This window comes from Balaenoptera musculus, chromosome 20, assembly GCF_009873245.2.
Source record: "Balaenoptera musculus isolate JJ_BM4_2016_0621 chromosome 20, mBalMus1.pri.v3, whole genome shotgun sequence".
NCBI lineage: Eukaryota > Metazoa > Chordata > Mammalia > Artiodactyla > Balaenopteridae > Balaenoptera > Balaenoptera musculus.
The window spans coordinates 8,018,625-8,030,362 of NC_045804.1; the positions used below are offsets into that span (position 1 = coordinate 8,018,625).

Genomic DNA, 11,738 nt, shown 5'->3' on the forward strand with positions numbered 1-11,738 from the left:
GAACCTGATAACACTTGCCGTATCCAGGGAGGGAAGCAGGGTGGCTGATGGCAGAGGCAGGGCTCATCACACACCCTTCTGAAACCTGAACCACGCAGATAAATTAAAATTACTTTTATTTTGGTTTTGAGGATCACCTGAATTATGGAGCCTAAATTTGTATGCACATTATCAAATAAAGAGGAACAAACAGGTATTTAGCTATCTCAGAGGGCTGGGGAATTTTTATTTTCTGATACACATTTCTATACTGCCTGTGTTTGCAGAGATGAACATTATTCTTTATGATCAGAAAAAAGTATTAAGGGCTTCCCTGGTGGCGCAGTGGTTGAGAGTCTGCCTGCTAATGCAGGGGACACGGGTTCGAGCCCTGGTCTGGGAAGATCCCACATGCCGCGGAGCAGCTGGGCCTGTGAGCCACAACTACTGAGCCTGCGCCCCGCAACGGGAGGGGCCGCAATAGTGAAAGGCCCGCGCACCGCGATGAAGAGTGGCCCCCACTTGCCGCAACTAGAGAAAGCCCTCGCACGAACCGAAGACCCAGCACAGCCAAAAATAAATAAATAAATAAAAATAAAAGTAGCTATAAAATTTAAAAAAAAAAAAAAAGAAAAAAGTATTAAAATACTTAGTATCTACCAGTTATCAGTGTACAGGGAAACTCTGTTATACCTGGGTTCAGATTACTCACTCCATGACCCTGTGGTCCTCAGTTTCCTTCAGACCCAGTTTTCTCAATCCCTTCACAGGGGGCTGTAAGGAAAAACAGTTTTTCCCTTCTCCGTACATTTACAACACTGAATACTTCTGGTTACCAACTGTGTGGGGATTTTCCCACACGTACGTAATTCTCGGGATCTTGGGACACCAGCTGGGTATCCTATAATTCAACTCAATTCTGACACTCTCTGCCTGGACAAAGCATCACATCCCACAGGTTAAGGGCCCAGTAAGACTGCCCCCTTCCTCACTTCAGACATGGGCAAGTCCAGGCTGTCACCTGTGCTTCTAACCAACCCGCTATAAATCAGAGGTTCCCATGACACCCTCCTCAGCTCCGATTAATTTGCTAGAGCAAAGTAAAAAAAAAAAAAAGGCAAAAAAACCTCAGGGACTTCCCTGGCAGTCCAGTGGTTAAGACTCCGTGCTTCTACTGCAGAGGGCACAGGTTCTATCCCCAGTTGGGGAACTAAGATCCCGCATACCTCATGGCATAGCCAATAAATAAATAAATAAAACTCAGAAAAACAATTTTCTCACTAGATTACCAGGTTACTATAAAGGATGTAACTCAGGAACAGCCAGATGGGGGAGGTGCACAGGGCGAGGTATAGGGGAAGGGGTGCAGAGCTTCCACGCCTTTCTGGGTGTACCACCCCCCTAGCACCTCCACGTCTTCACCAACCCAGAAGCTCTCCGAACCCAGTCCTTTCGGTTTTTTATGGAGGCTTCATTATACAGGCACAACTGATCAAATCATTGGCCACTGGCGACTGATTCAACTTCCAGCCCCTCTCCCCTCCCCGGGAGGTCAGGGGGGCTGGGCTGAAAGTACCAACCCAGTAATCACAAGGTTGGTTACCCTGGCAACCAGCCCCCGTCCTGTGTTTATCCAGGGCCTTTCCAAAAATCACCTCACTCACATAACTCAGGTGTAACTGAAAGGGGTTTGTTCTGAATAACGAAAGATACCTTTACTGCTCTTATCACTTGGGATATTCCAAGGGTTTTAGGAGCTCTGTGCTCTGTGCCAGGAAAGGAAGACCAGATACATATTTCTTATCATAAGTCACAGTATCACAGAGGCCAACAAGAGCTGCCATGTAGGACTGACACATAAGGATTAAAAATGATACGTGTAAAGCGTCCGCACCCTGCTGGCAGCCAGTGCAGCGTTTATTACTAACAGGGTCTCAGGAATCTAAACCAACCAAGACGTGAAGGTCTGGATTTTTCAAAGACACTCGCGATCTATCGACCCCATTCCCAGTGAGGGGCTGAGAAGAGATAACCTCACAGGGAAGTTCATGGTCAGGTATGCCAGGATTCCCCCAGGGCCAGTCCTCCCACCCTGAGCGAAGGAGTGGTAGATAGTATCTGTGACGGACAGGCTAGAGACGGGCCACTGTGCAAAATAAAACCCACCATTTAACAACAACAAAGGCTTTCCAGTAGAGCTGAGCGAACAGACACTGGCCTAGCTTCCTGCAAATGGAGGTAGGATATTTTTGTCCTTGAGGAGTTTAAAGCTTGGAGAAGATGATCAAGTAAACAATAAAAGGGGCTTCCCTGGTGGCGCAGTGGTTAAGAATCTGCCTGCCAATGCGGGCACGAGCCACGGGTTCGAGCCCTGGTCCAGGAAGATCCCACATGCCGCGGAGCAACTAAGCCCGTGCGCCACAACTACTGAAGCCCACGCGCCTAGAGCCCACGCTCCACAAGAGAAGCCACCGCAATGAGAAGCCTGCGCACTGCAACAAAGAGTAGCCCCCGCTCGCCACAACTAGAGAAAGCCCGCGTGCAGCAACAAAGACCCAACACAGCCAATAAATAAATAAAATTTAAAAAAAAAGTAAACAATAACAGTTTAGTGTGACAAGCATGGCAGGAATTCCAAAAGACTATATATATACATATATGTATAGAGAGAGACACACACACACATACATATATAGACCCACACGCATATATGTGTACACATATATATAGCATTTTGGAAAGCATTTAATGTGCAAACACATTTATAATTTAAAGAAAATGGAATTGTTGTTCATATGAAAAGATAATAAGTTACATCAATAAGATTTTTAGAGGAAGAGGGATAAAGTAGTGCTGACTCTTACCTGGGTATCGTCTGTATAATGAAAATATCTTGGCCACGAACAGATTCTTTTATTTCAACTCTTGTTTCTGAAAAATAAAAATGTTCTGCAGTTTGAAGAAAAGCTCTTCATGGTGCAATAATTAGGCAGCAATTGGAGGGAGTAAAGATGAGTCTAAACCAATGCTTTGCTTAGCGCACCAAAATAAATTCTTAAGAGATCTCGGAATGGCATGTACTTACGTAAAAAATAGTCAAGCTAAGGGGAGAATAAGCCAAAATAGACTAGAAGGCAAAAGCAACAAACAAGTGTACATAAAATCTCAGGGTCCAGAAAAGAATATCCGTCACTAAATAAACACAAGATGCTTAGGGAAAAGTATACAGTGAATAAAGAGGCCAAAAGTTAATATCATTATTCTTTCAACAAAGGCCGATGCCTCCTCTGTTCCAGGCCCTGAGTTGGGGTCCCAAAGTGGGGGACCTGGACCAAGGGGACAAAGACTGACTCAGGAGAGACAATGCAATGCCAAAGGCTGGCAAACTCTCCAGGCCAATGTGCAGGAGAAAGACCAGCCATGATAAAAGAGAAAGAGGCCTGGGAATGATGGCCTCGCTGCAGACTGGAACATACGGTGAGGAACGGAGTACGGAACATTGCAAAGATGTGGGGCAGAGTGGGGCTGCCACTGTGCGCTCGGAAACACAGTGAGAGAGGAGAAAGAGACAAGAGAGGAGGTCAGGGAGCTGACCAGGACCACACCACGCAGGAGTCTGGATCTTATTCCAAGGGGGTGACAGCAGAGCCACTGGAGGACTCGTGTGATCACTGGCTACTGTGTGAAGACAACGGTGGCAAAGCAAGAAGGGCTGCTTTCGGGGAGCCACTCCAGCTGCTTCTGAAGGAGTCCAGGCAAGCGACAGCTGGCGGGCTGGACCAGAGCAGCTGCAGTGGAGGTAGTGAGAGGCAGGCAGGTTTCAGATGGATTCTTGAATCAGAGCGCACAGACGTGCTGACGGACGTGATGAAGGACGAAGCAGGTGAGATGGGCAGAACTCAGAACCCAAAGGGCCCCACGTGATTGCTGAGGAGACTGGACCATGGCCTATATAATTTTAAACAGTAGTAAGTAAAAATGTTTGCATTTTGGAAATATCCTGATGGAGGTGAGTAGAAGAGACTAGAGAGGCTGAAAATGGAGGTAAGAAGACCTGTTAAGAAGCTACTTTGACAGCATGAGAGAGAGCTAGGAGGCCTGGAACAGGGATGGGAGGATGGAGAAAAAGGTCTTCCCTAAACCACCCTCTTTTCCTCCAGCGCTTCATTTATGAGAAACCCAAATGCCATCACAATGAAGGAAATTCATTTCTGTTAAACAGGCTATTTCACCTATCTGCACTCATCTTCAGGTTTTTAAATACCAGCATCTCCTGACTTGTCCTGGCAGGAAAATTTCTCAAGTCACCAAGTTAAAAGTTGTGAGTGTGGGGGCTTCCCTGGTGGCGCAGTGGTTGAGAGTCTGCCTGCCAATGCAGGGGACACGGGTTCGAGCCCTGGTCTGGGAGGATCCCACATGCCGCGGAGCACCTGGGCCCGTGAGCCACAACTACTGAGCTTGAGCGTCTGGAGCCTCTGATCCGCAACAAGAGAGGCCGCGATAGTGAGAGGCCCGCGCACCGCGATGAAGAGTGGCCCCCACTCGCCGCAACTGGAGAAAGCCCTCGCACAGAAACGAAGACCCAACACAGCCAAAAATAAAATAATAAATAAATAATAAATAAAAAAATTAAAAAAAAAAAAAAAGTTGTGAGTGTGGAAGCTGGATGAAGGGTTTCTGGGGGTTAATTATAACACACGTGTAACTTATACACACCCCGGGAACGTGTGTTTTCCATTACTACCCATGAAACTATCTTTCCCTCTTCCGATACTTTGCTTTTTTAGCTTCCCAAACATCAATTTTGTCTTAATTATCTCCTGTTAAGCTAGTTATACCATAAACAGTTATACCTTGGAAGGAGAAAAGCAAGTACAAAAACATGAATCCAAGGGCTTCAACTTTGCAAAAATAATTCCAAGTTGTTTTTATACGAACTTGTCTTAGCAATGAGTGACGACGTTATACTCTGGAACCCACCGGGGGGTTTAGGCTGCTGCTGCATTCCTGGAACACCTGCTATCAACAAGTGCCTTCAAGCAATATCATTTAATGTTCCAGCTCTCCCCAGAAACCCAGGCGGCGGCAAAAATGGGTGACTAACCCAGGGTGAGCGTCGACAAGACTTGAGAGAAAAAAATGAGAGATAAAACTAACTCAAGGAAGGTTTTTAAATAAGTCATTACTATCTAGTACTGATTGCACTTAATGCCATTTGATGGCCTAATGAAACAGATAAATGTAAAAAGTACTTATCAAATACAGCACAATATGGAAGAAAAAACTTACTCTCTACATCGTTCCTTTTTCTCATTCTAAAATGACAGGAACAGCCACTATGGAGAACAGTATGGAGGTTCCTTAAAAAACTACAAATAGAACTACCATACGACCCAGCAATCCCACTACTGGGCATATACCCTGAGAAAACCATAGGTCAAAAAGAGTCATGTACCAAAATGTTCATTGCAGCTCTATTTACAATAGCCAGGACATGGAAGCAACCTAAATGTCCATCGACAGATGAATGGATAAAGAAGATGTGGCACATATATACAATGGAATATTACTCAGCCATAAAAAGAAATGAAATGGAGGTATTTGTAATGAGGTGGATGGAGTTAGAGTCTGTCATACAGAGTGAAGTAAGTCAGAAAGAGAAAAACAAATACAGTATGCTAACACATATATACGGAATCTAAGGAAAAAAAAAAAAAAAAAAAGGCCATGAAGAACCTAGTGGCAAGACGGAAATAAAGACACAGACCTTCTAGAGAATGGATAACTAGTGGGAAGCAGCCGCATGGCACAGGGAGATCAGCTCGGTGCTTTGTGACCACCTAGAGGGGTGGGATGGGGAGGGTGGGAGGGAGGGAGATGCAAGAGGGAAGAGAAATGGGAACATACTGTATATGTATAACTGATTCACTTTGTTATAAAGCAGAAGCTAACACACCATTGTAAGGCAATTATACTTCAATAAAGATGTTTAAAAAAAATAAATAAATAAAAAAATAAAATGACAGGATATTTGCATTATCTTGGAACGGGAGGAAAGGAGACTTTTAAGGAGGAGCAAAGAAGTCAAGACTTAGAGGGACGAACAGAATGCCCTCTGCCCCAACTGTAAAAAGAGAGACGCATTTCTGTGTTAAACATGATTAACATTCGCCTTTTAAAAACATGCCAGCCGATTAAACAGAGTTTAGAGAACAAAGGATGTTTAAGAAATAAGTTTAACTTACCTCCATTGGTCTCTTGATAAACCACAGACTTCCCCAATTCAGCACCAAGACGCCTAAAGGGAGGGGGAGGGGGAGGCAATTAACACTCTTTAAAAAACTCCAGTTCACAGGCATGTGTTCAACAAAAAGACTACAATAACTACACCGGCATTCTTTTACAAAAAAAAAAAAAAAAATTTAGAAAATTTAATTCATTGAGAACTAAAAACCTGCTGTCACTCCACATCCACAAGCAGCTTCCAGCGCTCACCAATCTGTAACACCCTGCTTTACTGGGAAGAGCCCACAACCAAAGTTTAGTGTCTAGTTCCATTGTTTTTTTGAATAATAATTGCCTTGGAACATCAATACCCAACAAATATGTGGTTACTAGCAATAATTCCAAAAAACACAAGCCCAAGGTAAATGCCTCAATTGTCAAAAGCGTTACAGACTTCAGTGCCATTAACCAAATGCAGTGTGAATCTTGTCTGGATCCTGATTAGAACAAACCAAGCGTAAAAACCCGTTTTGGGTACAACCTAGGAAATATGAACGAGGACTAGATACTAGATATTAAGGAATTAATGGTAGGTTTTTGTTTGTTTTCAGTTCTTATCAGTTAGCATTACCATTTTTGTGAGTGAAATGATATAAGGGTGGAATCTGTTTAAAAACACTCCAACCAAGTGTACAACGGAATATTATTCAGCCTTAAAAAGGACTGAAATTCTGGTACATGCTACAATACGGATGAAACTTGAAAAAATGACTCTAAGTAAACTAAGTCAGACACAAAAATACAAATACTGCATGATTCCATTTATAGGAAGTACCTAGAATAGGCACATTCACAGCCACACAAAGTAGAACAGAGGTTACCAGGGTCTGGGAGTAAGGGGAATGGAGAGTTAGTGCTTAAAGGGTACAGAGTTTCTGTTTGAAACGATTAAAAGATCTGGAAATGAATAGTGGTGATAATCACACAACACTGTGAATGTACTTAATGCCAGTGAATTGCACACTTAAAAGTGGTTAAAACTTAAAACTTTTCTGGAACAAACTTTTCAAAAACCAAATATAAAAACAAAAAAGCAAAACCATTGACTATTTAAATCTGCCCTCCTCCCTCTGCTTTCTCTTAGCAAGGTCACTGTGGTAAATCTGACCCAAAATAAACAAACACAAGCTTCATATTTAAAATTAGTATTTTAGTTGGCCTCAAAAAGAAAGACAAATAATCAGAGGTTAGAAATAGAAACTAGGTAGTAGATTGCAAAAGGATTGTTTGGGTTTTTTTTTTACACTCTTCTAATCTCATTCAAAACTCTAACTGAAAAGAACATAGGCATTACTGAGAAAATATGAGTAAAGTTTCCCCTTTCTTCTACATTTTCATCTAGAATTTTAAAATATCTTCATGCTATTAATTATCAACTCTGAAAACCCCACAGAACTCTAATGTAAGTTGTTTAAAAAGTGAAAATGACTTTAAAAGTTAAAAGAGAAACTTATTTATTCTATAACAAGTTTATTTGCAAAGGGCTCAAAAGGCTCTTCCTTTACACTAGGGTTCTGGGATTCTTCACAAGAGTCAACTAGAAAAGAGGCCATTTAGTAAACATGTATTATTCAGAGGGCCACTATGAGCCTCTGCTCTGCTAGATGCTTGATCTACATTATTTTGTTCGTGCTCACAATGTTCTGGGTCCAACAGATGGAATTCTCCCTATTTTACCAATGAAGTTCAGGAAAATCAAGTCTCTTGCCCAGGGCAAGACTGGCAAGGCCTTCAGACCCCAAAGGCCACTTGAGGCCAGAGGCTTCCTTAGGTGAAAAAGACAAAGAAAGGCAAAGACTTAGACTGATCGAATCTGACTTACAAAATACGGCTGGACCATGGTTTCTATCACCAACTCCGACAAATCTGCTCCCCTAGGGTTGCCCTGTTCTCCCTGCCCTCCCCTACACCTCTGCTTCTGTCGGTGCACCTTGCGCCTCGCGGGTCTTCCACCTGCAAGGCCCTCCTGCCGCCCCTACCTACTGCACCCGCCCCGTCAGTCCCCGGTGTTCTAACTACGTGCGGGCCTCCGTCTCCTCGGGGAGACTTGGGAATGGCGATGACCAGCTTCAGAGGTCAACCCCAACCGTGGGAAAGGGAGCCAAACCCAGAGCCCCTCTCTCCAAGGCGCTAATCCAGCGGTTACAGAATCCTCACCACCGCCTGGGAGGTGGGAGTGGGGAGCCGAAAGCAGGGCGAGCGGTCCAAGGACCCGGGGGTGGGGGGGGGTGATCCTCTGTCACCTCCAAGGGTTTGTCCAGACCTGAAACGGCAGGATTCTGCGACTCTCTCCCCCAGGGGCAGGACGATGGGGCCAAATTACCCCTCGCCCGGGTCGGGGGACGTGGAGGCGAAGAGGAGCAAGGACCGTCTCCCGGGAGGGGCCCCTCGGGACATCCCCGGCCTCCGCCCCTTACTCGGTGATGCGCTTGGCCAGCTCGGTGCAGGCAGCCGTGGAGTTGGCCGAGAAGACTCGGTAGCCGGTGCGGGCGGCGTTCATGGCCGGGCGGGCGGCTGGGCAGGCTCGCGGGGCGCGGAAAGCGGAGGACACGGAGAGCGGGGGCAGCAGCAGCAGCTTCTTGGGCATCGTCCGGCCCGGGGGCGCAGTTACAGCCGGCCCGCGGCGGGGCTGCACGGGGGAGCGGTAGGCCCGAGGAGGGAAGAAACCGAGAAACCCGGCACAGGAGGGAAGAGGTCAGAGACCCCCACCCTCCTCGTAAAAAGGCTTCTAAGGGCTCGGGCGCAATGAGAGTTCGCCGCGACTTGCGCCGCAGCCACCTCAAAGCCAGTGACGACGGCACCGCCCCCTCCGGGAATCGAAAAGGCGCGGCTAGAGCGCCCGCATAGTCACCATCTCAGATGAGGGCAGGGCGGTGGGCAACTCTCTACAAGCTTTTTTTCCGAGGGAAGCATCACGATTCACTCCGCCGCCTGATCTTGTCGCTCCACGGGAGTTCTTTTGCTCTCATCTTCTTGGGTGGTGCAGCCTGACTTGGTAGTGGTGCCAGCCTTTCCAAATTTTTCGCCAGGATCCAAAATGTCAGCCTCCGAGGTGGCTGACGATCTAGCTCTGCGCCTCCATGATAACACAGCGCTAGAGCCCTGCGAGGCGCATGCGCCGCGCTAGGCTGGGATTGCTTTGAAAAGTGGAGGGCGGGGTTATTTCCGGGTGGTTGCCTGGGATACTAAAATGCCCAAAACGTGGTGTACTCCTGAGCCTGATCTTTGTTCCCCAAACTCCAAACTTGCATCTGCACATAAGGCAAGTCTCTCTGAACGAGTCAAGGCACTCCTGCCGGTCTTTGCTCTCGATCAGAAAAGCCTTTATTCCTCCCTTTCCATGTGCTCCAGTCCCTTAAAGACCCACTCACGTGACATCTGCTCCACTGAGTCTTTCTAGATACTTCAACCACAGTAAGCCGCCCTCTCCCGCTGGGCGGTACCGTGCATGGCACCATGTATAGTTGCTTCTATTTTTATTTAGCTTTGTGAACATCTGTCTTCCCGACTAGGATGTAAGTCCTCCTAGGGCAAGATCGTATGTCACTTAGTTCTTCGTATTTCCCAGTGTCCAGGGCAGTGTTATGTGTTCCAGAGGCACGCAATCAATACTTGTTGAATGAGGTCCAAGAAGAAAGTAAAGGGCAGGGAAGCATTTGAGTCACTAGTTATCAGTTGCCTCAGGATTGGGGAGGGAGGCTGATCTCCTGCTTCTCCATCTTCTGAGGACTCTGCCTGTTGTGACATTGGGCCTGAGGGAGCAATTGATTGTGACTCTTGTGTCATGAAGCCTCACAAGCCTGAAGCTTCAGGATTTGGAATTTGAACTGCCCCAGGGCCTGTAGCAGCCTGACCCACATTCCAGCTGGCTCTCCAGAATTACTGATGCACCCACCCCCTCTCTCCTAGAGCAGGTGTAAAAGAAAAAGAAAGAAAGACAAGAAAGAAGGAAAGGAAAAAAGCAAATGGGCTATGGGGTAAATAGCTTAGACCAAATTATTTACCTGTACACAAGTTCAGCCGACGGGCCCAGCCATAAGCCATGTTACCTTCTAAAACTAAAGGAAACCACTTCCCTTCACATTTTCCATATATATATATTTTTTCCATATATATATCCCACAGAACCCCTCAAACCTTAATATACCCCAAACTAAACCCATCTTCATTTTCTCAGATCTCTCCAAACTGCACCTGCTCCTCTACTCCCTCTGTAAGTAAACATAACGTGATGTTCCCAGTCAGTAAGTCTCAGGAGAATCCTTGACTCTTTCCTTTCTCTCGCTTTCTACATCGATCCATTTATCCATCTATTAACGTTTACTGAGCACCTACTGTTTGCCAGGCCCGTTTTAGTTGTTTGGGATACTTTAGAGGAAAAAAAAAAAAAGATAAAAATTCCTACCCTGGAGAGGTACACCTAGCAGGGGGAGAGCAATTTTAAAATAAACATAATAATTGAGTAAATTATGTAGTATGTTAGAAGTTGTATGTGTTTCCTATTGCTGTGGTAACAAATTACCACCAAGTGGCTTAAAACAACACAAACTTACACAATCTTAGTTCTGGAGGTCAGAAGTCCTAAAATCAAGGTGTTGGCAGGCTGATTTCCCTCCAGATGTTCTGGAAGAGAATCCATTTCCTTGCCTTTCACTCTCTAGAGGCCACTTCTCTCCTTGGCTAGTGGTCCCCATCCTCCATCTTCAAAACCAGCAGCCTAGCGTCCTCAAATCTCTCTCTCTGATCTTTGCTTCCATTCACATATCCTTACCCACTCTGACACCCTTGCCTCCCTCTTATTAAAAACTTTTGTGGTTTTTAATAAGAAGTCCTCCCACCTTCTGCACTCTGCTGTGGATCTCTCACTAGGGTTAATAATCAATTTCTCCGATGAGAAATCACAAAATTTAAGATTGGAAGTACTCACCTTCACCAAGCCTCAATGTCTAAGTTCCTACAAACTTACCTTATTTCTCCACTGATAAGATAGGGAAGAAGGGCCATAAAAGATGAGTTTGGGATAACCATTTGGGGGCTACTTATGAGAAACAGCTGCCCTCACAGATTGGCTGAGGCATGGAGGGAGGAGGCTGGGTTTTAGGCATAGAATGTCATGGGAAGCGCCCTCAGGCTAGGCATTTAATCTCAGCCTGGCATCAAGAACTACAGAACCATGCTCTGTTTTAACGTGAAGCTTCATAAAAAATGAACATTTAGATTACACTGTTGGAAGTTTTCCCACTTTATGACCTATGTATAATAATCTGTGTGGCGCTGGGGTGGCTCACAAAATGTATCTGGGAGAAGGTACCCCTAGTGACTTCCTGGTGCCTGGTACATGGCAGGGGCTCTACTCGTATCTGTGGACCCAATGAGTGATACAGAGAACAACTTTTTTTTTTTTTTAAATAATTTATTATTTTTATTTATTTATTTATTTTTGTCTGTGTTGGGTCTTCATTGCTGAACGTGGG

General features: G+C 45.5%; 1 protein-coding gene across 1 annotated transcript in view; it reads right to left on the reverse strand.

Annotated features, from left to right (window-relative positions):
• Positions 1-9,352, reverse strand: part of PRPSAP1 (phosphoribosyl pyrophosphate synthetase associated protein 1) — a 32,096-nt gene extending 22,744 nt beyond the window's left edge. Inside the window, exons 1-3 of the mRNA XM_036837839.1 lie at positions 8,682-9,352; positions 6,225-6,277; positions 2,844-2,910 (exon numbers count right to left, since the gene is read on the reverse strand). Of these exons, the coding sequence (XP_036693734.1) occupies positions 2,844-2,910; positions 6,225-6,277; positions 8,682-8,851 (290 nt within the window). The 5' untranslated portion in view covers positions 8,852-9,352. The remainder of the gene's footprint in view (positions 1-2,843; positions 2,911-6,224; positions 6,278-8,681) is intronic.
• Positions 9,353-11,738: the final 2,386 nt, after the last annotated feature.